The sequence below is a fragment of the Chlamydomonas reinhardtii genome, chromosome 16 (genome assembly GCF_000002595.2).
Source record: "Chlamydomonas reinhardtii strain CC-503 cw92 mt+ chromosome 16, whole genome shotgun sequence".
In the NCBI taxonomy this organism is placed as follows: domain Eukaryota; kingdom Viridiplantae; phylum Chlorophyta; class Chlorophyceae; order Chlamydomonadales; family Chlamydomonadaceae; genus Chlamydomonas; species Chlamydomonas reinhardtii.
This window is the reverse complement of record NC_057019.1, coordinates 5,503,855-5,528,610: the sequence shown is the minus strand read 5'-3', so window position 1 is coordinate 5,528,610 and position 24,756 is coordinate 5,503,855. Positions and strand designations below refer to the sequence as shown.

Sequence of the window (24,756 nt, the reverse complement as noted above, 5' to 3'; positions counted from 1 at the left end):
ACGTTCGGTCCGAAGCATTTGTGAGCGCACCACCAATCAGTTTAGGAAGTCCTCATTGTGCATTCCCCCAGTGCGGGCGGTCCGCAGGCATATGGCGGATTGGCAGTGTAAGAGGGGGGGGTGGCGGGGGGGGGGGGGGGTGAAGGGCTTCATCGATGTTCGGGCTCACGGAGCACGGAGGCCCGCCTCCCCGCCGCACTGGCTACTTGTGTCCCCATATGTACTGTATACCTTTTACAGGTTCGCTTATGTCTTCTTCCTTTCTCTGCTGCTCTTACGAGTCTCTCCAATCATCCAAGCAGTGACGAATGGCTTGGATTGAAAAGATGCATTTTACCCCTTGTGAAGACTGATGATGAATTCTCGGTCATAATCGATGTCCCGAAAAGGCAGCACGGGCTCACGCGGCCAGGCACTGCCGCATGCCTCTCGACTTGCCTGGCAAGTCATTACTAGGAGCCCGGAACCTTTGTGCACATAAGGAGTAGCGATGGCAGCTCCCGCACCTCCAGTAGCAAACAAATTCAAGGAGGCGACGGCGAAGCTCATCCTTGTGCTGGAGCGGGAATGGCTGACCAGGAGGGGCGTACCGTTGCCCGCACCAAGTGCGTATGGCGAAAGCTTGTGCGAAGCAGGGGAGTGCATAGGAGTTGGTGGTAGCGGCTCGAGGGTTGGGGGTGGCAGTTGGGTGGGGTCAGGCTGGAACGGCACGCTGCTCAGCACACGCCCCCGGACCGCACCTCGATGCCTTGACGGCATCATGCCCCTTGCCCGCGCAGCTCTTACGGCTCAGCAAAAGGCAGAAATAGAGGAATGCTTCACGCTGATGGACAGCGACGGCAGCGGCGCCATCGACGTGCGCGAAATCATTCAGGCGTTTGGCTCGCTGGGCTTTGTGATCAGCAAGGACGCAATTGAGGAGCTGATGCTGGAGGCCGACCCAGATGGCAGCGGCGAGCTGGAGTTTGATGAGGTGCGTCATTGGGGGGAAACCTAGCTGCGGCCGAGCACACACCCAGGAATGCAGTTGTGGTGGCTGTCAGGCTACGCGCGGGGCAGTTGCTGCGTGCCTGTATGATATACTTACGCACACGGCCAGAGACTTCACTTGATGACCAGCTGATCCAGCTGATCCAGCTATATGTCCGCTGTAACCGCTGCTACGTACTTTGACAGTTCCTGTCGCTCATGGGCCGAGCGCTGTACCACCCCGACGCGAACGGCAAGGAGCTGGTGGCGTCAACCACTGCGGTGAGTTGCTGCGCGTAGCCCATTGACCTTTCCGTACTGTGCTGAGAATATGTTGCAGGATTACAAGAGGGGACAGCCCGAGCGTCCTAGCACGCAGGGGCCATCGAGAACTATGTACGGAAATGGCATTTCCTCAACAATGGCTGTGAGGGGAATGGTTAGGGGCAGGCCGGCTCCGCTAGAAGACTTAATGTGCGGCCTTGAACCGGCCGCAAACCTGGCTACACCTGACTGTGCCGGCCTTTTCACAGGGCTCGCTGTCATTTGCGGATGTTGTGCGAGCGTTCCGGCGCAAGAAGCTCATTGAGAGCCTCATGCGGGGGGGCGACGCGCGGCGCAAGGTGGTGGACTTCCATGAGAAGTGAGCTAGCAAGGGGGAAGGGGCAAACACGGCATGTGGGAATCAAAGTCGCAAATAGGTCTAAGCTGGTGCGCAGCTCCATACGCTGGGATCCTTCCACAAACATGCACACACCGCACAACCACAAACACAAACACGCACACACCGCGCAACCACAGGGTTCAGGTGCTCGTCCGTGCGGAAGCTGACGAGCTGCGTGAGCGGGCCAAGACGCACGCCATCTTTGAGCGCATGGAGACCCAGCGGGCGGAGCGGGAGCGGCTGGCCAAGGTGGTCCTGCCCGCCTCGCAGCGCGCAGCCAGGGTGCGTCCTGCCACTGCGCCCAAAACCTGGGTTTTGGGTTCTCAGGCGCCAGCGGGGGGCGGAACTTGCACGTTGCTGGTCTGTGTTTGGTGTTTCTCCGGTGGCAGGGCTGGAATGAGCATGTGGCCATGGTCCCAACGGCCCTACCTGCACGGCTGCAGGTGAAGGCGCGGCTGCAGGACGTGGTGGGTCGCTCGCTGGGCGCCTTTGAGGCCCTGTACGCCGCCCACAACCCCTCCGCCAGCCTGGCGCGCCTGGCGTCCTTGGCCGCCAGCAGCCGCGCCGCCGCCAGCAGCAGGGGCGGCGACAGCAGCAGCCGCGACTGCAGCTCCGGGGAGGAGTCGGAGGACAGCGACGACCCCCTGGGGTTGAGGCGGCGGGGCCTGCTGCGGTCGGGCTCACAGGACGGTGCGGACACGGAGGGCGGTGGCGTGGATAGCGCCCGGTCGGCGTCTCCGACGGTGCCCTTAGAGCGGGCGGCCAAGAGCGCACGGGGCGGCGGCGGTGGGGTCACATTCTTGACAGAGGCGACGGTGGTGAGTGGGGGATCGGTCCGCACGACCACCACCTTGAAGGCTGGGTTGCTCTCTGATGGGACACTGTTGTGGCCGTCTCTTGCCGCGCCCCGTCTCGCACCACGCCCCTTGTGCAGGCTCTAGCGGTTGACAGCGCCGCAGCTTGCACGTGTCGATTCGTGTCTGTGCCTGTGTCTGCACTGCGCACCTGCAGGAGCAACACAAGGACGCGCAGGCTCAGCCGCACCACGGGTTCGCCGCGCCGCCCCTGATGCGCAGCGCCTCCCTCAACTCCGTGGACAGCACCACGCTGCGGGTGCGTTCTTGGCGTGGGGGCGGGGGGAGGGGGATACACTGATGATTAGTTAGGGAAGTGGTAAGGAAGGGGGGAGAGGCGGCCCAAGCGTCCTGGGTGGTCGGGCCGGGGTGCTGTCTGTTGTGGGCGCACGGGGAATCCGGCCAAAGGACCATGTGGTGCTCCTGCTCTCCTCATTGTGTTCCTGTCTCCTGCAGACGACGCGGCGTGTGAGCGCAGCTGTGCTCAAGTACTTTAAACAGCTGGAGGACAGCACCAAGAAGCAGGTGGGAGGAGCTGGGCGCTTTGGGCTGCAGTGGCAGGCGCTTGAGTTCTTCGCACACTGTGTCAGGTCAATCCGCCCCAGCAACCCAACTTGAGAGCCTGCCTGCACTTACCGTGTCCGACCTCCCTTCTCCCTGTTCATTCCCCTCCCTTTTGCACCGCACAGGAGCAGAAGTTCGACGACCAGGCTCGCCTCAACGCCGCCTTCGTGCCCGTGGCGCCCGACCGGTCCGACTTCAAGCAGGCGCTCTACCCCTCACGACCCGGCTCGCGGGTGGCGCAGGCGGTGGGCGCCTCAGCACTGGCAGCAGCACCCGGGGCCGGAGGCACCGGCGACACGCTCAGCCCCGGCGGCGGCCCCCGCAGCCCCAGCCCCACACCCATGGGCGGCATGCGCGGCGGCGGCGGGACAGGCGCGGGCACCGGCACGAGTTCAGGCGCGGGCACGGGCAATGCATCGGCGAGTGCGGGCGGCAGCGGCAACGGCGGCATCTGTCAGCACCCGCACGCGTGGGGCGTGCGAAGCCCAAGCCCGAGCCTTGGTGCCGGGGCCGGGTCTTGGACAGGGCCGGGCTCGGCCGCTGTGATCACATCTGCATCGGGCCTGCCCCGCGTGTCGGCAGGGGCGTGGTCGGGCAGCGCGGGCGCGAGTGCAGGAACGGGCGGGGGCGCGGGTGCAAGCACGGGCGTGCGACGCAGCTTTGACTTGTCGGGCTCACGCCAAGCTATGTCGCCATCCCCGGTTCCGGGCGGCTCGCCATCCCTGCCCACGAGCCGGGCCTGGCGGCAGACACCCGCCTTCGGGTTTGGCAGCGCCGCCGCGGCCCCCTTCGGCTGGGGCTCCGGCGTGTCGCCTGGCGCGGCGCTGTCACGAGGCGTGGCAGCTGGCGCTTCAACCACGGCCTTGAATGCTTCAGGTTTCGCTGGAGGTGTGGGCGGCGGTGCTGTCCCTGTCCCCGGCCTGCCGCAGGCCCTGGCGGGCTTGCTGACGCCGGAGGTTGCCGGTGTTTTGGCGGACCCGAGGTCCAGCTGGCCAGGGCTGTCCAGCACCGCAGGCACCGCCACCGGGATCGGCATTGGGTCTTCGATCGGGGGCGCTCCGCAGGAGCCGCACCCGCAGCCGTCGTCACAGGGGCTGTCGGCGTCAGGGGCAGCCGCAGGCGCCGGGGCAACGCAGTCGTCAGCAAGCGGCTCGCTACCAGCACTGCCGCACCAGCATCAACACCAACACCAGCAGCCGCCGCAGCCGCCGCGCGCCGCCACCAGCCTGGGCTTCGCGCGCGAGGCGCAGCTGGCGACGGCGGCGGCAGCGGCTGCGCTGTGCGCACCCGGTACCAGTGGCGGCAGGAACGCGGTTACACCGGAGCCGGGTGCGTTGGCAGGCGCAATGCCAACAACGGCAGGGCTGTCGCAGCCTGCAAGGGCGGGCGCAGGGCCCATGCCAGGCCCGATAACGCGGGCCTGGGTGGCGCAGAGCAAGAGCGGTGTCAATGAGCTAGTGACGCCCCACACGCAGCGCGAGTCGAGTCTGAAGAAGCTCGGGTCGGGTGCTGCAGCAGGTGCCGTGCCAGTGGCAGCAGCAGGAGGAAATGGCGGTGCTGCCATTGGCGCTGGTGCTGGTGAGGGGCCTGGTGGCGGCGGTGGGGCCAGCGGTGGGGGCAGCGGCACCGGAAGCCCACGGCAGCTTCCGGCCGCTCCGGGCGCCACCTCTCCCATGGGCGTAGCAGGACTGACTGCAGGCTCAGGCACGGGTGCAGGCCCTTCCACCGCCGGGTCACTCGTGACAGCAGCCCCCAGCGCTGCGGCCCAGCTGGGCGGCAGCCGCAGCCGCCTGAACCTGGGATCTTCCACGCCCACCGCCTCCAGCGCTGGCGTGGCCGCCGGACACAGCAGCGGCAGCCGCAGCATAGCCAATGGCGGTAACAGCTTCAGCCATGGTCCGTTCCTGCCAGTGGCTCGCAGTCCTGCCACCGGCGCGAGCTTGTCGGGCGCGGCCGCAGCGGCGCTGGTCGGCGAAATTGTTAGCGTGGGGCCCGCGCCTGCGGTGGTTACTGGGTCCATATCCGCCGCCGACCATGACGCCGCGATACGGTCGCGGCTGCGCCCGCCCCGGGTTGGGTCACGTGCAGCCACGGCGCCTGCCGTCTCTACCTCGCTTGCCGCTTCCGCTCCTGTTGCGTTTGCCGCGCTGCCGATGGCGACGGTCACTGAGGCGGGCGATGAAGACCAGCTATTGGCAGTGCTGGACATGGACGCCATTCTTGCGGATGCGGAGGTTGCCAACCTTTCCGCCTCCGCGGGCGCGGTGCCGCTTCCGGGTCGCGGAGGCAGTGGCGGTAGTTGCGGCAGTGGCGGCCTGCCGGTCAGCCGCAAGCCCGCGGACGGCACCTACCCAGAGCCGATGGCGCCAGCCGGGGTGCGGCCGCCCCCGGGCACCGCGCCTGGCAGTGCAGGTCTGCCGCCGCCGCCGGCGCACCGCACTGCCGTGTCGAGCCCGCTCCCGGGCGCAGCGCCCGCCGCAGCGACAGCCCCAGCAGGCGCCGCTGCTGCATCTACCGCCGGTGGCGGCGCAGCGGCTGTGTCGCAGGAGTCGCTCCGCCGTGCGACTGTGTCACCAGAGCGACGTGGCTCCAGCGGAGCCATTGGCGGCACGTCCTCCCGGCCACCGTCGCGAGCCCTGCTCACGCCTGCGTCGCCCCTGTCGCTCGTCCCGCTGCCGCCGCACCCTCACCAGCAGCACCCGCACCCTCAACATGGCGCAGGGCCGAGCCATGACGGGCTGCTTAACCACCGCCCTGCCTCGCCGCACGGAGCGCCTGCAACGGGCGCTGCTCTGCCGCTGCCGCCTCATGTCGCGGCGCCGCCAGCGCCCTCCACGCCCGCAGGCTGCAACGTGCCTCCCAGCCCCGTGCCAGCGCTGCCGCTACGGCCCGCCAGCCCCGGGGGTTCCTACCTGCCCCGCGGCGCCTACATGAATGTCAGCAACGTTGGCCACGGTGGCGGCGGAGGTGCGGGTGGTGGCGGCCGGCGGCCCAGCGCACGTGGCGCAAAAGGCGGGGGGCAGCGCTGGTCCGGCCGCGGCTTCGGGACCGGCACGGTGTCTGGCACGGGCACGGGCGCGGCAAACAGCGACGCCGGCGCTGCAGGCGCTGGCGCTGGCGCCGGTGCCGGCGAGCGCCCGGCCAGTGCGGCGCGTGTTGCCCTAACGCCGGACGCCCTGCTCGGGGGCGGTGGCTCGCGTCGGCGCATTATGGTCACGTGCTATGGGCAGCAGGTGGATACTGCGCCGGACGGGGCAGTGGTGGTGCCGCCGGCGCCTGCCACGCGCTCGCCTGAGTCGCGCGGCGGCTCGGCAAGCGGCGACCGCTACGTTGTAAATGCCACACTGGTGGATAACAGCGGCGGCGCCGTTGGCCAGCCGCTGCAGACACCAACGCCCACGCCCAAAGGCGCGCGGGGAGGCCGGGCGGCAGCCGCGGCGGCGGCAGCTGGTGCGGTGGCGGCGGCGGCGGCGGCGCATGCGGTCCCACTGGATTTGGATCTGGATCAGTACATGGCACAGCAGCAGGCCATGCAGGATCCAGACACTATCGGGGCAGGTGATCGCGCCGATTTGGACCGCCAGTCTGCAGGTCTAGCTGATGTGGCTGCGCTATGGCCGGTGGGCACGGCGCCCAACGCCACGCACAACCAGCCGCCGCCGCTGCATCTGCACGGCCACCACCAGCGGCCCGGCTCCCGGCAGCAGCTGTACCCCCAGCAGCACGCCGGCCAGAACCCGCAACACCAGCCGCAGCTACCGCTGCCATACCGGCATGCAGGCACACCGGCATCGCCGCAAGCGCAGCCGGCGCAGCCGGCGCAGCCGCCCACTCGCTATCACCAGCCACGCCTGTCGCCGCAGCCGCTGGCTGCAGGCGGCCACCGCCGTGCCTACACCCCACCCTCCACTGCCGCCGCCCGCCCCGACTCGGGTGCGAGCAACCTTCCGGCTGCTCATGCCAGCCCGGCTGGTGGTGTCGGCGCCACTGGTAGCAGCGCAGAGCGTGTGGTGCCGGTGCCGATGGCTGGGAGCCAGCGGGCCACGGTGGACGGGCGGCCTCCCAGCCGGGTAGCTCCTACTGATGTGGCAATGGAGCATGTGCCTGCAGGGGAGCTGGGGCCGTGGGGGGCGGCGGCCGTGAGCCCAGGCATGGGGCCGCGGGCGGCGACTTGGCAGCAGGGCTGAGGCATGATGCAGGATGACAAGCATGAGCAAGTGAGCAGATTGCATGGAACGCTGCAGGTGGCGTGTAGGTGTGGGAGCAGGGGTATGCAGGTGGGGTGTGAGACCGGAGGACGGGTTGTCAAGGGGCATGGGTTGGTGTGCGTGGTCGGGCAAGTAAATGGGGACAGCAGCGCGGCTGATGCGTTGGTGTAGTGGTTGTTTGTATTAAATGCATGCGCAAAGCAGGACGGGTCAAGGACGCAACGGCTGAATTGCATGTTGTCATAGTTGCGGTTGTAATTGGCCGGGTACCGCAATGTTCCATTCTATGGTATGCTGGCGTATGGATAGGACAGGGGGATAGGTGCTGTGGTGGAGGTTCACTACTAGCCATCGGACGGCGGAGACGCGGGCATACGCGGAGAAGCGACTTCATATTCTTGTAGACAGCTGTAGATCAGGAGAAGCGCAGGATCACTTGAATGCTCGAGGAGTGAGGGCGGGGGCGGCCCTTGTTGACCGTGCAGGTGCCCACCGCAAGACGTGCAATAGCACTGCAGGCTTGGGATGGCGCGAGAATATACACGCGGGCTGCGCCGCGTCCACCGGCTGGGGAAGGCCCGGCGACATGTCGTTGTCGTCCGCTGTTAAAGCCAACATTATCCGTTCCAAGTGCAACGAATGAGTGAAAGTTTCGCCACACGCTTTCACAACTGCACACGCTGGGGCACACGTATCGTGCATGTGTGGAAGGGTGGGTAACGGGAATTCGTCCACCGTAGCGAAGCGAGCCTGAGTCGCCACAATCCGTGCACATGGCCGACCACTTCAGGTAGTACACAAGGATATACTTGATACACTGCGCAGTACCCCGGCTTGTCCCTCCCCCCTCTCCAATCGCGCACCATTGCAAGGCCAGGCAGGATGGGAGCCATTTGGTGCGAGCCCTCAGTGGACACAGGGAGACCGGGCGGGCAGGCCCAGCAGGGGCTCGTCGTGGGGGCTTATTGAGGAGGACAAGACTAGAGGGAGGGCACGGTGGAAGGGCAGGTGGTTCCCCACGGCTTCACACGGCACTCTGCCAACTGTGCTTCTGCCCGTAGCCTTGTTGGCTGCTGGCTTGTGCGAGGTGCAGCCGCCACGACAGCCACCAACCCATAGCTGAAAGATCCGCCCATCCACCTGCGCTAACAACCGCATAATCGTATGGGCCCGGCGTGCCTTTTGACCGCACGTAGGCTTACCCCGCAAACAAGGCCTTCCGGGATAATATGGTGGCGGGTGCTAGCTGTGACACCACGCTCGCGGCTTGGCCTCACGAGTCTATAGATGGTTCCGGGACAGATCGTTCTTAGGAGTTTTACCGCACCTCCCCCACGCACGTACGCACTCATCACGCTTGCGTTGTGCCTGCATGTACGATTGCTACCTCGGGTTTATGTTGTCTGCGTGACTGCTGTCTCACCTTCTGGCCCTTAGGCTATCCCACTTGTGAGCCGCCGCTTTCTTGCTATCGGCGCCTACCTTACTTCATTCCTGCAGGATGCGGGATTCCCGATGGACTTCCGTGGTGACCTTGACTTCTCCGACAGCGCCACCGTACGCAGTGTGTCCATCCCGGGTGCGTGCGCTCCGTTCCCTTGCCCCTGGGTGCACACCCCATAGTAGGCATGTAGCCTTTGTCCACGCCACGCGCCACGCGTTGCCGGGTTACCGTACAGTCTCTCCTGAATGCGGCACCGTGTGCCTGCATGCAGGGGTGCTCCGCATGTCCGGTGCTTCGTTCTTCCCAGTAGACAGGACCCAGGTCGACGTGCTGATCTGGAGTCAGGGCAGCAAGGGCACGTCGGTCCTGCAGGTCCTCAACAGTCCGGCGACTCTTGGCTACGGAGCAAGCACGGTGCGTGCACGGCACTAACAAGGCTATACTGTGGATGCGGGGTTTGCATGCACGGGGCGCCTCAACCTGCTTGGGTTGCTCGCAACCTTTGGGTTACACTTGCTGGATTGCCGAAGCGACTAGCGGCAATGACTTGGGGCACTCACACGCCCTCGCTACCCTCACGCGCAGGTCCTGTCCCCGCGTGGCAGCTGCTTGACTGCTCTGCTCAATACCACGTTCCCCATCTTCGACTGCACGGGTGCGCCCAACCCCGACGCCCCCGGCTGGTCGTGCACCGGTCCGGTCGCGGGTCTGGCCAATGACTTCCCCGGAGCCAACAACCTCAAGCTCTGGCTGCTGCAGGGCAACTGAAGAGCTGGCCCCGCTGGTTGACAAGCCTAGGTCGCTAGACATGTGGTGTACGGCTGCTAACGAATGGCAGCCAGAAGTGGGTGTAGAGTGTGTGCAGAGGAGTGCTCGCGCACTTGGATTCGGAATTGATTGCAACGATACGAGGTGCCGAGGTGTGAGCCACTGCTGGTGACCGCCAGTCCGCCTACGGGTGTAATCTGTACGCCTACCGTATCGTCACCAAAGTGTGGAGAAAGTTGGTGCGAACCTTGCCTATACGTTTAGACACTTGTTTGGTGTCGGCAGGTGGCGGGGTGTATGAATGCGGATTTTACAGAGGGGACAGTCCCAGCACCCCAAGACGCCGAGCCATCACATGCTATCAGGGCCCAACTTGACTCCACCAACCCCGACTTTGCTGCAAACCCTCCCGCGGTTAAAGTCCGTGTGACTCCGCGCACAGTGAGTCCTAGCCAAGCCTCAACCCGCCAGAGCCCCACCGCTGTGCCTCAACGCCACACAAGCCTAGGCACCGGAGTGCAGGGAATCGTCCAGGCCGCAGCACACACGCACAGCGCACGCACTAACCAGGGCGCAAGCGTCCAGGCACTAGAACGGTCGCCCACACGTGCGTCCTGCCCACACACCAAGCCCGCAACCACCCACAACCTCTCACGGCGAGGGAGGCGGGGAATCAGCGTCATACGGCAAGCGCAATACCATGCCTTCACCAACAGCCCGAGAGATGAAAGGATGCGCAGACGGCACAGTGTCCCAACCCTTTGGCCTGATACCCAAAGTCACAAACGTCTGGAGACGACCCCAGAAGTCAGCTACAACGGCAAGTCCAACGCTCAGCACCCGGGCCGACGGCAGCTTCGCTCGCGCCGCCAGCCCGGCCATAACCGGACGCTGCCGACCAAAGTCCAGGGCAGACATAGCAGCGAGACACACCACATCCCACACAGGTGGCGCAAGCCCCGCAGGCGGGCGCACCAACCACAACTCCTCACGAGAGAAGGCACTCAGAGCAAAACCAGTGACGCCGGTCCCCATCCTGCATGTCAACCCCACACGCCCAACACGGGTCAACAGCAACGCCTCGCGCCCGCTCGCTAGCATGCCGTGGAACCCCTGCTTGACTCGGCGGGGTGTCTGGAGCCGAAGCGGCCCCCCTTCGTCGACAGACTTGAATTTCGGACGGCGGCGTGTGCGAAGCTGTCCAACACAACCCCACGCTCCGCACAGCCGCCCCTTGTCACGATATGGCATCACGAATTCCGTCAGGGGATGCAGGGGACCTATCAGCACGGGGGATACCGTGACACCCATGCATGCGACGCGCTGCAGTGGCTGCAGCCTGGCGCAAGCCGTCTCATTGCGTTGGTCGTAAGGAGAACTCCGCGCTCGCGCCCACGCCAGCACTATGCGCTGTTACTTTTAGCCACCCATGGCACCATAGCTTGCTTGACTGCGTACGACGCGCGCCCATGACCTGCCCTTACCTGAGCCCTGAAATGCCCCCTTGCACAGGGACCGCGGCCGGGGACGGTGGGTGCCGGCCGGGCTGGGTGAGGCGTGTTTGCCTGTTTGGATGCAGAATACGCGGCACACTACGGGAGTATGGACGTTCCACGTCACTGGCTTGTGGTCCCTCTTGTTACAAATGCAATGTACGCCAACTACGCCCCCTTATGCGCACAATGACAACCTCGCGCTCAGCCCTCGCCAACCGCGCACAAACACGCAAATTAATCAATAGCAAAACGCACGCGTTTATTAGGGGCACACGATACCTTGTTAAGGTTCCCGCTCTCAGCCCACGTTACCCGTGGCGGCGCCGCGGCGGGCCACTCGATTGAGAAACCACGCATATTCACATGTGCAAACTTCACAACTGCCCCTGCCCACAGAATACCGCCGTGTGTCGCCATCCATGATTACCGCCGTAACCCCCTTTCCTACCCGTGTCAACATCCATCCGTCGTACGTCAACACCTTGCCTTTGTTGCCTGTTGTTGCATACGTGACAATCGTTGTTGGGGCCAAACCGTGCGCAAACTAATGGTCAGGGTGCTGACGGTCAATCGACTACAACCGTTTGGGACATCGCGCCCACGAAACCTGCCTCACCCACTGCCACCGTGCACCGCCACCCACCGCCAGCCATTCTGACAGTGGGACCTCGCCAACCTGCCTGAACCCTGTCCCATCACACACCCACCGCCAGCCATTCTGACAGGTGCTAAAAGCAACATTCCGTCGACGAGGGGAGGCCGCCGCTTCGGCGGCCGATAGCCCCCATACTCACAGCCACCGACACCAAGTGCCCAAACTCATAGGGCGAAGGCGGCCCCGTCACTGGATGGTGGCCGCTCCGTGCGGGTGGGGCGCGGCGCCTGGCCCGGTTTAAAGATGAAAAGGCCGGTCCCGCTTAACTAATGACGTTAATCTGCCATCGACATGCGATTGAATGTTATGGTACGTATGCAAATCGCCAACCACACCAACACCGGAGTCCTGGCAACCCGCAGCCATCGGTGCCGGGCGTAAAAGCAAGACAGCGGCGTTCCCCCACTCCATGCGCGGATGCCCTGCATGGCCAGGCGTGCCGTTGTACTGCGCAGCCGATGCTGCCATACTCCTCAGCAAACCGTGATGCAGTCAGTCTACTCAAACTCAGAACCTGCATGCAGACCGGGCCGGCCTCTCCTGTTCCGCTTCTCCAGGACTCGAAGAGCATATGGGCCGAACACCGGCGGTGCAAGTTTGCAATCAAGTGATCGACAACTTTTTCACCCCAGCGCAGGAGCCACTAGCGCTCGGCACACACCCATTTTGTGTAGATGCAGATGCCATGCGCTTGCTCAGGCCAGAAGCCCTCATCGCACCAACCTGACAACGCACCACCCTGTTGCGCCAATCTTGCTCCTTGGCGCCGTACTCGGGCGCACGGGCCCGGGACCCAAAGCGGCCGCTCCCACCTTTAACCGTCTCAGGTACCACTGCATCAAGCTGCCGCACACGACGGCGCCCAGTGGCCCCGCATCGCTGGCTCGGAACACGCAACACCCAGCCGCGGCATGACCTTTCGCGCCCGCCGCTGCTCTACAGCTGCAGCCCCGGCACTCGCTGCAGGTAGCCCTTTAGCTGCCCAGCACGCGGCCCAGGCGCTCCTCCTCCAGACTCATAAACGACACCGCCAAGCCACCACACTGCCCGCCCTCCACCGTCGCCACCACCCCCAGCAGCCGCCGCACCAGCTCCGGCGTCCACACCACACGCAGCACGACACCGTCTCCGCCACCGCCGCCGCCTCCCCCGCCGCCGCCGCCCATGGTCGCTGACCCGCCGCCGCCGGGTCCGAAGCCGATGCCGATGCACTCTGCCGTCTCCTCCACCCAGGCCGACACCGCCCAGGCGGCTCCGGGCTCGCCGGCCGTCATCTCCACGCTCTTGACCAGGCTGATAGCCTCATCCTCGCAGATCTCGCGGTGCACGTCCGCAACCAGCAGCAGCGTCTGCAAGAGGCAGCAAAGAGGGCATGACGGTGAGGTTTGGTGGGTGAGAGAGCGTGGCGCACAGGCGTGTCCAGGCCACAAACTGGTTCTGGCGTTGCGCATTGGCAATGGACTCTGCGGACCGCAGGACCCGCCATTGACCACTGCAGGAGCCACTGGGAACCCGCCGCCGGCCAGGCTGTACTGAAGCCCCACACCCGTGCGCGCCGCCGTCCGCCTGCCCATCCATCCACCCACCCGCCCGCTCGCCCGCCCGCCTCAACACACACCTGGCCAGCGGCGAAGGACATGGCGAGGCGCAGCGCGGCGCCGGCGCTGACGCGGCCAGTGCGGCCCTGGATCTCGTTCCAGACGCCGGGCGTGATGCGCAGCGACAGGTACGACAGGCGCGTGAGCCGCGTCAGCACCGACAGCTCGCTCTCCTGCTCCTGCTTGCCCAGCGTCAGGTCCAGGCTACGCAGCTGCGCCAGCACCACCAGCGCGCCCAGCTGCGCCTCGGCCGCCACCCACACGTTCAGCGCCAGCCGGTGCATGCCACGGATCTCCGCCAGCCCCGACTCCATGAGGAACACGACCGCCAGCTGCCCGGTCACGGCGGCGGGGTCGCAGCTCACGTCCAGGCGCACGGAGCGCATGTGGCGTATGGTGTCGATGAGCGGGCGCAGCATGGCCACCGCGGCGGGGCGCAGCATGGCGGCGGGCACGTGCGGTGGGTCCTCCATCATCAGCGGGGCCTGCAAGGGAGGCGAGGGATGCGGTGATGGGGAGCGGCGCGGGTCAGCGTCAACAACAGCCAGGACACGCCACCGTCTGTGACATGGAGTTGCGCAGCCGGCGAGTCACTACTACCCCAGCGCGTCCCTGCATTGTGGCGCAAGCAGCACATCACAAACTTTGCATCACCCACGGAGGCGACCGGCCAGCGCCCCAACTGCGCAACCCCCTCCCTGCGCCACTCTCTGTCTCGCTCTGCCCCGCTCTTGCTTACGTGGAGCTCCTGCACGTCGGGCATGTGCTGCAGCAGCAGCATCATGTCGTGCGGCCCCATGTAGTGCCACATCACCAGCCGGTTCACCCCTCGCAGCGTCAGCAGACCCGCAACCGCGCTCTTGCCCGGCGGCCCGGCGGCCTTGCCCGCCGCCGCTGTGCCGCCGCCGGATCCGCCGCTGCCGCCAAACGCAGTCGCAAAGGGGCAGCCGCCGCCCGCCGCCGCACCGCCGTGCTGCCCGCGGACCTCGTCGGCCCCGTTCTTCGGGCCGCTGTCCAATGAGCCGTCCCCGTTTCGGACGTTGCGAGCTGACGAGCCGCTATTCGTGCCGTGGCTGAGCACCGCCTCGTCTCCTGCCGTCGCGCGCACGAACCAGTCCGGCACGCTGCCAGACGCGCCAGAGGCCATCGCCGCTGCGGCTGCGGCCTGTGCCGCCGCCGCGGACGGCCGCGGCGGCCGGTGCCCCTCCGGCAGCGCTTGCGGCACCAGCTCTTTGCGCGGCGGAAGCGCCGACGCCACCTCCAGCTCCTGCAGCAGCGGGCACAGCCGCAGAAGAGCCGGCCACTCCATGGGCCCCACGGTGACGTCAGGCAGGTGCAGCGCGCGCAGCGTGGGCGCCTGGTTGGGCACCGCGCGCGGCACGTGCATCTGCATGTGCAGCATGGCGGCGGCCGTGACGCCCTTGTTGCGGGTGGGCGGAATGGCGCTGGCGTCCTGCGCCATGGGCCGGTGGTGCGTCTCCGCGAAGCGCAGGCAGGTGAGGCCGGTGAGCACACCCAGGCTGCCCTGCACGCTGCCCGGGCTCACACCTTCCAGGCTCAGCGACTGCGGCAAAGAAACAGTTGGCGTGGAAGGGCGCAGGTTGTGAACAGACACGAGATAGGGGCTGGGCGGCGGAGCATGGAAGCTGGAAGAGCATTCTGTGGCGCTTGTGCACAGCGTAAGGTACGATACGTACGGCATCATGCATCCATGCTTTCGACTGGAAGCTAAACCAAACTAGTAGCTCAGGTAAATCAGGTTGAACAGACACGAGATAGGGGCTGGGCGGCGGAGCATGGAAGCTGGAAGAGCATTCTGTGGCGCTTGTGCACAGCGTAAGGTACGATACGTACGGCATCATGCATCCATGCTTTCGACTGGAAGCTAAACCAAACTAGTAGCTCAGGTAAATCAGGTTGGCCTTGGCAACGCACGACAGCACGCTTTCGCTGTCAACCGCACAGCCCACCTGCAGTTGCGTCAGCTCCGCCAGTCCCTCCACCAGTATAGGGCCCGCCAAACGCAGGCTGGTCAGCGCCGGTAGCGCCGACAGCGCCGCCACGCTGACGCGCGCACAGGGCGGCAGCGGCCCTGCCGCCGCTGCCGCAGCCGCAGCCGCCATCGGCGACGCCGGCGGCGGCATGGGCGCCGCCACGTGCAGCGTCAATGACTCCACGGTTGGGTACACAGCGGTGAGGCGGTGCAGGAACTGGTCGGGCTCGCTGCCGGACAGCACGCGCCACACCGCGGGGTGCATACGCAGCTCCAACGACGTCAGGCGCGGGTGGCCCGACGGCGACGCCTGCGAGCCGTTCCCATAGGCGCCAGTGCCGCCGCCTCCTGCCCTGGCACCGCCTGCCAGCAGTTCTGGCACCGGCGTGGCGCCGCGCGGCCGGTCCAGCCCGAGCAACTGCTGGGCTGCCAGCGCCACACCGAAGGGCTCCGCCATGGCCAGAGATGCCGTGTTGGGGTTGGCCTCGCCGGGCGGGCGCGCGTTCTCGTCAACGGGTGCGCCGCCGTTTCCGGCGAGGATGGTGAGGTGCTGCAGCGAGGGGAAGCCGGACAGGAAATACTCTAGGGAGCCGGCGTCCGGCTCCGAGCCGGGGCCGCCGCTGCTGCTGCTGCGCATCTCGGGCCGTTGTAGTGATACTGCAATGGCCAGGTCCACTGTGAGCGTGTGCGTGAGCACGCAGCGCGCGTAGACGCGCCATTCTCGGCTAAGCCCGAACAGTGATGGCGTCCAGGCGCCGGGTAGCCACTGGTGGGGCTCTATGGGTGCATGCGCGCCGCTGCTATCCGCGTCGTTGAGCCTGTGGGAGGGGCGGCAGGATGAAGGGAAGGAGGTTATGTACACTTCAAGTCGCACAAGATTCGCAGCGACGGCGGCTGGCTGCAGACCTGGGGTCAGGTCCGGGATGTGAGCAAGCCCTGACGCCAACCCCTGACAACTGCCCGACTTTGCCTTGGAACTATACTGGCGGGTTCTTCAATCGTCCCCATCGTCTCCTCATCGTCCCGTAGCTGTCAAGACCGCGGACAGGCAGCAGCCGATAGCCTTGCCACTTTGATTGCGGGGAGATTTGGAGATAGTTCACACCCAGCGGACTCCTGAATTCCCTTGGCAGGCACACAGCAGCAAATACGAACAGCACTAACAACATGCGGAAGTACATTAAAGGCGCGACCTGGGAACCGGCCAGGCGGGTGAATCGCGCGCCGTTGACTCTATTATAGCATTCATCTCGCGGCATCTTACCTTCCCCATGACGACACCAGATTCGCCCGCACGCAGTCCGCAGGGAGCACCTTGAGGACGGACAACAGGGGCGGGATGTTCGCGGGTGCAACGCCCGAGCACGATGACGAAGCTGATACTGGACTGAGAAGCATCGTGGAAAAGCCTGCAGTCTCGGTCCGGGCTTTTCGTGTTGCGGCTGAGAGCCCCTCTGTTCCGCTACACTAACATTCGTGCTTTGCACATAATGCCATCTCAGACACTGTCCTAAATTGTGTCGGAATATAATCTTAATGTACTTGTAAGCGGAAGCGGGACACCGTAGCCTGTGCTTGACCAGCCTCGCGCAATGCTTTAGTCCGCTGAAGAACGAGACAACTTGGTGCCAGATATGTCACACAGCACAGGAAGTATAGCTGCGGGGCAAAATTCCCTTCCGTCGATCATGGTTTCGTCCCGCATTGCGCACTCGATCATCGGGTTTCGCATGACACATAGCTGCTATAGCGTCTTCTCCATCGCAAACAAATGTCCTTGTAGTACGTCCCTCAACACCGTGCTCGCCCTGCAGTCTCCCCGTGCCTGCAACTCCGAACGAAGCCACCAGGTGAGAACCTAGCCGCGCCTCAAGTCGACATCAACATCATTACAGCATTTACGTCCGAGCATGCTAGCCTACAAAACATCGAGAGTCGACGACGTGCCCTGGGGTGTGGAGCTAACCCGTACACGTCACGGCTCATCACACAATCCCGGCACGCTTAGTCACGTCAGGTCACGCCACGCCAGCCTGGCGGTACTTGAGCACGCCTTCAGCTGCCACTAGGCACCGCTCTCGGACCACCGCAACCGCCGCCGCCAGGTCCAACACATCAGCGCGGATGCGCCGCACCGCCGCCGCCAACCCCTGGACAGCGGCCGCTGCGCCGCCGCCAGCTGTCGCCTGCACCGCCCGCATCTCCACGCCCAGCGACCTCAGGCCCGCCCTACATGCAGGCCCTGGCGCCCCGGCATCATCCGCACCCATCCCATCACCCTGTACCAACGACTCGCAACCCCCGCATTCGGGGAGTAGCTCCTGGGTCGCGAGTGCCTGTTGCGCTGCCTGCGCCGCCGCTTCAACCACGTACCCGGGCAACCGCTGCGCCCCCTCGGCCTCCAACGCCAGCGCGAGCTGCAGCCGCCGCCAGTCGCCCGCCTCCGCCACCGCCCGCACCGCCTCGCTCGCGGCGGCGGCGCCCTCGTGCAGGGCCGCGCCAATCGCGGACAGCAGCGGCTGCCACACGCCGCCGCCTGCATTGCCAATTCCAGCTTCACCACCTGCCCCGCTGCCGCCCTCCTTGGCTGCCAGCGCAGCCTCCACCCAGTCCGCCAGGTGCTGCGTTGAGCGCAGCCACGCCTCCACCTCCTCAGCGGAGGCCTCCTCGCCCGGCGGCTGCTCTTGCCGCCACACGCCGTCACGCTCGTCCAGGCCGCTGCGGCCCAGCGTCAACGCGCCGTCAAGCAGGGCGCGCGGGATGCCCAGCCGGCCCAACGCACCCACCAGCCGGCCCCTGTGCCAAGGCCATAGTCGCCGAGGGCCTGGTTCAGTCGCCGATTCCCCATAAAGCACAAAACAATTCACGCTCCCGGTCTTCTGACAAGAATTCTGGTCCCATAGCCAAGCGCTAGCCAAACACCCAAACACTGACACGGAGCGCAGCAGCGCCCTCGGTTGGCCCCCCAATTTCCAGAGTACAGTGTCGCACGCCTGACCCCTGACCTGGGGCTGCAGCGCAGCCTGCACGCCTCCGCCTCGGCGCGCGGCGCTATCCAGGCCAGGCAGCGCGCGGCGTCGTCCAGCCGCGCCTCTACCGCCGCCGCGCCGCCGCCGTCCACGTGCACCAGCGCGATGTTGGTCATGTCGTTGAGCTGGGCCTGCACACCAGCATCGGGTGCGGTGCGAGGGAACTGAGCCAAGCAGCAGAGGACGCGGACATGCATCCGGGCAGCGAGCCATGTAACTTCATGTTACCAATCCTTAATGCCCGTGAGACAAGCGGAGTGGTAGGCTGGGATAGGCAGCTTGGACTGGGCACTCACGGGGGACCTACCTCGAGGCGGCCGAGGGCAGCGGCGCTGAGCTGGGGGCCACTCTCGCTACACACCCGCGCCACATCGGACGCCGCCTGCAGGGCAGAGAAATTGTTGACACAAAGTCTAGCGCTCTTGTGGCAGCGGCCACCTACCCACTCGGCGGCTGCTGTGTCACGCCTTTCACAACCCCTGCCACAGGCCTGCTTGCTGCCCTCGTTCCTGCACACCTTGCTGGATACGCCTGACAGATGAGGCCCTCCGGCAGCCCTGAAGCTAACCCCCTGAACCCCTGCCCTTGCGCTGCCCACCTTGTGGGCCCGCTTGAGGCTCTCCGGCAACTCGTCGTCGTCCACGACCGACCGCACCATGGGCGCCACTGCCGGGAGCAGGTGGCTCAGAGCCCACGAGGCCACGGCCTGAGCGAGGGCGCCGAGCGATGGGGGGAGGCATACGGTATCAAGGCATGAGAGGGAGGACAACGGAGGCATGCATGGCATTGAGGAGCGGACCCGGTCCAGCCCGAAGAGCGCGTGTGCAGTGTACTGGTGATGCATAGGATGTGAGCGTAAGCACGCAGGCGACGTTCAGTGACAGCAGTGCCACGAGTTGCAAGGCAACCCACCTGAACGGCCGGGTCCACGGGTGGCTGCGCTGCGGCGGAGCCCTCCCTGGCGTCGCCCTCCCCAGCCAGCCGCTCCAGCGTGCGCTGCAGCTGCCGCCAGCGCTTCTCCAGCTCCCCCATGCCCAGCTTCACCACCTCTGCCCGGGCATCCACAGGGTACGGCGACCCCGCGGTCTTGGAGGGCGGCAGGCGGCACTCGCCCGCGCCACTGCGCCCGCTGCCCGCAGTGCAGGCGGCAGCCGCCGCCGGCTGTTTGCCGGCGCTGGCAAGCTCGGCGTCGGTGGCGGAAAGCGAGGTGGCTAGCGCGCGCAGCGACTCACACGACGGCTGGGGCAGCGCCACCGCCGCTCCCGGCTGGCCTGCGGCCTCCGCCACCTCTGCCAGGCCGGCACGCAAGAGCTCCCACACTGGTGACGGCGCCGGCATCGCGCGGGCGCGGCCGGAAGCGCTGACTTCGTTACCCCCACCGGCCGCATCCGCCTCGCACCAAGCCCCATCCGCGCACCAGTACTGGCCCGGGGTGAATGCAGCAGGCGCGCTCACAAGCGTCGCAAAACGAACGTTCTCGCCGGCGTCGAGGGCCGCGGCGGCAGCCGCCACAGCTGCTGCTGCTGCTGCTGCTTCGTCCCTGTCATCATCGGAGTCTTCATACTCATCGTCACTGTCGTAGACGTCGACAAAGCCCATGTGATCTGCCTTGACGGCGGCCTCTGGCATGAGACCAGCAGCGTCCGAGGTGCTTTCGGCCGCGCCAGCGCCATTGGTAGCGGGATCGTCGGCAGCGGGCTCCGGCGCAACAGCGGGCGGCTCGGAATGCTTTTTGGGGGCCGATTCGGAGGTGTCGGGAGGTGGTGGTGGAGGAGCTGGTGCCGGCGGTGCCTCGGAAGCTGTGTGCACTGCTGCTGGCGCCGCCGTGGCATCTGCTAGCACCGCTCGCTCTACCGCGTCTGTTACGTCGCCTATGGAGTCCACCTTTACCGCCGCAGGGGCGGCCGACAGGCCCGACGTCGGGCTGAGCCTGCCGCCAAGGAACACGTATACGCCGCCTGCCGCCAGCGCCACTACCACCAGCAACGCAAACACGAGCGTAGCGCTGCCGCCTTTACGGCCGCCGCCGGTTGCTGTCTTGATGGCAGCGGCTTTGGCAACGGCACGCGGAGCGTTTGCCGCCTCCGTGCTTGCCTCTTTCGCTTTGGGTTTCGCCGTCGCAGCCGCGGCGGCAGCAGGCGCCGCAGAAGGGGCGTCGTCTTTCGCGGCTGCTGCGCCAGCTGTGTCCGCACCCGTATCCAACCCTACGCCGCCTTGTGAGACAGCCCTGCTGTCGGTCTTCCCAACGACCGGAGCCCTCGCCACCGGCTCCGCCTCCTTCACAGATGCCGAGCGGGCCGGCTCTGCCTCACCAGTCGCAATTTTAGATGTCCGCGTTGCAGCTGCTTCAGACTTGCCCTTTGGTGCCGCGTCCCCGTTCCGGTCCTCCACGGCCGGTGCTTGAGATGACGCAACTTCCGTCTTGGAGACAGGCGGAGATGCCCCAGCACTTGCTTCTCCTGCTGCGGCTGCCGCCGGTGTCGCCGACTCCTTTGCTTGGGCTTCCGTGGCTGTCGGTGCCTTATTATCCTTGCGGCCGTCCTCCTTCTGCTTGCCACCCTTCTCCTGCTTCTGTTCACCTGCGGCCTGAGTGGCAGCGGCGGAGCTGTCGGTAGCGGCAGCAGCCGGCGCAGGCTTGGCGGCAAGCTCCCGAGGGTGCTCGAGCGCTTTCCCCGCTTTTGACCTGCCCGGAGGTGACACCGCTTCCGCCGCAGCCAACGCCATCACGTCCACCGGCGCCGCGGTGCCCTTGTCCGCACCCGCGCCTGCCGCCGCCGCCAGCTTCGTCGCCAAAGGCGGCGCCTTGAGCGGCGACGCGCCCAGGCTGCCCGCCTCACCGGCTGCTGCGCCCGCGCTGCCGCCAACCCCTGCCGCCGCTGCAGTGGCCGCCACCGCCGCCAGCTCCTCCTGGTCCAGCAGCACCGAATCCACCTCCCCCGTGAAGTCAAAGTCTCCCGTCTCCAACACCGTGCTATCCAGCAGCCCTGACATGATGGGCGCTAGCGACACCACTTGCGGCTGGCCGAGGCTGGCGCCTGCTGCGGCGCCGCCGGCTGCCGCGCCCGCGGCGCGGGCAGCGGCCATCGCTGCCAGGGCGCGCTTGCGGCGCTGGCGGCGCTCCAGGTTTTCCATCTGCTGCGCCATCAGCTGGTTGAGCCAGGTCTGGTTGCTGGCGTGCGTCTGCGACAGCTGTTGGTAGTTGGAGCGCAGCGAGGACAGCTCCGCGTCTGTTGGGGCGTCGGGCCGGGCGCAACGGAGGTTTCAACACCGTGGCGTTCGGGCACATTGGGGTGCGAGCCAACTGGCATAGCAGCTATAAAACTCCCCGATCCAGCTAGAATGGCGTCCCGATGCCGTCCCTGGACATGCCCACCCGGACACCACGTCTGTCCGCGCCCGGCTCAATCCACCTCACAGGCCCCCTTCCCACGCCTCACCCGACTCCAGTAGCCGCCCCGCCAGCTCATCGCGCTCCTCTTCCAGCTGCTGCAGCCGCTGCAACAGCGCCGGTGGGATAGAGGACAGCGTGTCTGGATCCAAACCCGCCAGCAGCCCCATGCCCTCGTCGCCGTCGTCATCCTCGCCCTCCTCGCCCTCCCCGCCAAGCCCGAGGCCTGACAGGTCGTAGGCGCCTCCGGCTCCGGCGGCTCCATCCACGCCAAGGTCATAGCGGTCCAGGTCCGCGAGGAGCGGGTCAGCGGCAGGCTGCGGCTCCGCCGCCCCCCCTGCAGGCGCATGGATAGCAGGACCGGAGGTGGGGGACACTGGTTAACTTTGCTGTTGGGCTTTACTGGGCTTACAGCTAGCTCCGGTGAGGGTCCAGCTTGGGTACCTGGAGCGCGTGGACCCCGGCGGCAATCTCCTGGGCAGGCTTGGGCGTGTCTTACCCGGTGAAGGTGCTGCGCTCTCCAGGATATTGTCGGCCCGCCTTGCGTCTGAGTCAGAGCAGGACGAGGCGCCCGTGCTGTCCTCGCCCCCTGGTGTGCAAGCGTCAGGCTGCTCCGGACACGGGTGCCACCGCTGTGCTACGAAGCCGGTGCTATTGCGGCTTACACCTGCCGCTGTGCTTGCCGCTGTGATACCTGCTGCGGAGGGGGCTCCGGCGGCCTGCGTACAGGGGCCGCAACGGTCAACGCGACTGCAGCGTGGCCGGCGCACCGCCGACAAAAGCTAACATTCTGCAAGACCCTCATTACGCGGCGCTTTGTGCACAGCGTTTTGTGTAAGGCGTACCCTTACTTGCAGCAATACGAAGGGGCTGTTTTGTCCGCTGGTGACGGCTTCGTCTGGGCCTGAGCTATAAAGATCGAGTATAGAATAATCACTATCGCTCATCAACCTGCGTGCAGCACCAGTCGTTAGCAAAGGCGTAGTTCCGCCCCGGTGACTCGTCTGATACAATCTCAATATTGGTAGGATGTAAAGGCTTTTACTACTTATGATAACGACGAGCTTGTTTACTAACCTTCGCCGGTCGCGACTCTGACATTCGCCCTTTCCAAGGTCTGTATCGAGTGAAGGGGTGCGGCAATTTACGGGTACTGTGCATATGCAGAATGCAAGTCACGGGGTTTATCGGGGCAGTCGCAGGCTGTGCGTGTAAGATTGCGATGTGACAGCCAGAGCGGCGCGCATGGCGGCACGGCCGGCCATGAACTGGTGCACGCTGCGTGCCGACACCGTACGACCCGCTCCGGTTTCCCCGAACACACAGCGGCAATAAAGCCAAGCAGCAGGAAATCCTCTAGCCACAACACTCCTCACTGCTGCGGCCTACCACATGCTATGCGCCTATGCGTGCCAGCAATCAAAGACCGCTAACCAAACACGGCCGGTCTCAACCTGCGCGCCGGCGCAGCTTCTCGGGCGGCACTGCGCTCTCCTCCAGTCCTCCTCACGTGGCCTTGCCTGCCCCCTCTACCACGCACATGCACGTCACCACTGCTGGGCCCAGGCCCAGCGCCGCCGCTGCAGTCGCCAGGCCCTGCACCGCCGCAGTCGCCGGGCTCTGCACCGCCGCAGTCGCCAGACCCTGCACCGCCGCAGTCGCCAGACCCTGCACCGCCGCAGTCGCCAGACCCTGCACCGCCGCAGTCGCCAGGCCCTGCACCGCCGCAGTCGCCAGGCCCTGCACCGCCGCTACATGCATGCGCCAGGCCCTGCGCCACCACCGGGCCCTGCGTCACCGCCGCAGCACCCAGGGCCAGCGCCGCCGCCGCCCCCGCCAGGCCCTGCGCCGCCGGGCGCCGCCGCCGCCACCATCGCCGCTACCATGGCGCAGGGCGCAGGACGCGCTCTACCAAGCAAGCAGGATCTCCATCAGCGCGTGCCGTATGTTCGCCAGCCAGCCAGCAACTTGTCGGTACAGTAACTCCGGCGTTCGACCAGCCATGCACTTCTGCTCTGCCGCTGCAAATTGTATGCCGTCTGCTGGGGTATGGGCGTCAGCTGCACCCTACGGGACCTCGCCAACCTGCCTAAACCCTGTCCCATCGCACACTCCATCAGCGCGTGCCGCATGTTCGCCGCTGAGTTGGCGTCGCGACCCTGCAGTACGGTACAACATCCATGCGGGACGTCAGGGGATGGAATCCCACTTAACTGCCGAGTCTATATCCGAGACTTGTCCTGGTCCCCTTGAACCGGCTGAATCTGAGGCAGGCTTACCCACACAGTCCCGCAATGTTAGCACACTTGGGCGTCGCGGGCACGCGAGCCACCAAACGGAATCATCACTTGCAAGCAGCGCTGCCCATTACCAAGCAGGCGCCGTCCGCACTTTGCGCACACCTGCAACACATTCATGTGCAATTGAGTGCTGCGCCCTATAACGGCCCCTGCCAAGTCCTTATAAGCACATGCTTGCCTGGCCAATGTAGTACTCGCCCACGTGCATGTCTACTAGCAGCGCCCGGGTTGGGGCCCTGCCCGACCTGCTGACACAGCTGCCTCCGTTGCCAGTGTTGGCGTTGCCCCAGCCGACAATGACTTCCTCCTTGGGCCTTCCACCAGCTGTGTGCTCGAAGACCTGCACATGCAGCAGAACAGGCGCAAGGCATTAGAATTTGTACGAGCAGAACATGCATGAAAGCAGGCTAATGGGAGCAGACGGATTCATTACCGTAACAAACGCTAAGTTTTTGGTCCCGAATGTGCACAGTCAGGCGCCACTGCCGCTTGCCCCACTGGCGGTAATGTCGCAGGGGATGCCACAGCCCTAAACTGCATGCTGGCTCTGGACTGCAACCGGCTGCACTGCCACCCGCGTAGGTAGAGGTGGGCTGAAGGCAGCCAGGTAGCCGACGCGGGCAACTAGGTAGTTCACGCAGCCCGGGTCTACGGCTACAACACGCACTGCGGTCAGGGCAGCCAGCGTGCGCGTGTCAGGCGCGAGTGCCTGGCCAGCAGCGACCACCCCTGGGTTGACCCCTGGCGCCCTTCCCGGTATCCGGTATGTACCAGCCGTCGACTGAGGGCATCTATGAGGCTCTCGTCCGTCGCGGAATTCCCAATG

General features: G+C 65.8%; 4 protein-coding genes across 4 annotated transcripts; 2 read left to right on the top strand and 2 right to left on the bottom strand.

The window, feature by feature from the left end:
* Positions 1-239: 239 nt before the first annotated feature.
* On the top strand, positions 240-7,915 carry CHLRE_16g680500v5 (uncharacterized protein). Its single transcript, XM_001695833.2, has 9 exons — positions 240-605; positions 780-973; positions 1,177-1,251; positions 1,503-1,612; positions 1,771-1,915; positions 2,077-2,451; positions 2,645-2,746; positions 2,944-3,012; positions 3,177-7,915. Exons 1-9 carry the CDS (start codon positions 491-493, stop codon positions 7,236-7,238), a joined length of 5,247 nt encoding a protein of 1,748 aa, XP_001695885.2. The 5' UTR covers positions 240-490; the 3' UTR covers positions 7,239-7,915.
* A 764-nt stretch (positions 7,916-8,679) lies between these two features.
* Positions 8,680-9,679, top strand: CHLRE_16g680550v5 (uncharacterized protein). The gene is made up of 3 exons (XM_043071408.1): positions 8,680-8,838; positions 8,975-9,117; positions 9,289-9,679. The coding sequence occupies exons 1-3, from the start codon at positions 8,775-8,777 to the stop codon at positions 9,469-9,471; spliced, it is 390 nt and encodes a 129-aa protein (XP_042916022.1). The 5' UTR covers positions 8,680-8,774; the 3' UTR covers positions 9,472-9,679.
* Positions 9,680-9,769: 90 nt separating this feature from the next.
* CHLRE_16g680600v5 (uncharacterized protein) lies at positions 9,770-16,709 on the bottom strand. The gene is made up of 5 exons (XM_043071411.1): positions 16,478-16,709; positions 15,191-16,031; positions 13,960-14,784; positions 13,241-13,705; positions 9,770-12,971 (listed from the first exon to the last, which is right to left on the bottom strand). Exons 1-5 carry the CDS (start codon positions 16,609-16,611, stop codon positions 12,597-12,599), a joined length of 2,640 nt encoding a protein of 879 aa, XP_042916021.1. The 5' UTR covers positions 16,612-16,709; the 3' UTR covers positions 9,770-12,596.
* Positions 16,710-16,757: 48 nt separating this feature from the next.
* On the bottom strand, positions 16,758-22,809 carry CHLRE_16g680650v5 (uncharacterized protein). The gene is made up of 9 exons (XM_043071412.1): positions 22,708-22,809; positions 22,482-22,581; positions 22,130-22,349; positions 21,680-21,967; positions 19,155-21,469; positions 18,841-18,948; positions 18,550-18,624; positions 18,219-18,373; positions 16,758-18,009 (listed from the first exon to the last, which is right to left on the bottom strand). The coding sequence occupies exons 2-9, from the start codon at positions 22,575-22,577 to the stop codon at positions 17,232-17,234; spliced, it is 4,035 nt and encodes a 1,344-aa protein (XP_042916020.1). The 5' UTR covers positions 22,578-22,581; positions 22,708-22,809; the 3' UTR covers positions 16,758-17,231.
* Between the last annotated feature and the right edge of the window lie 1,947 nt (positions 22,810-24,756).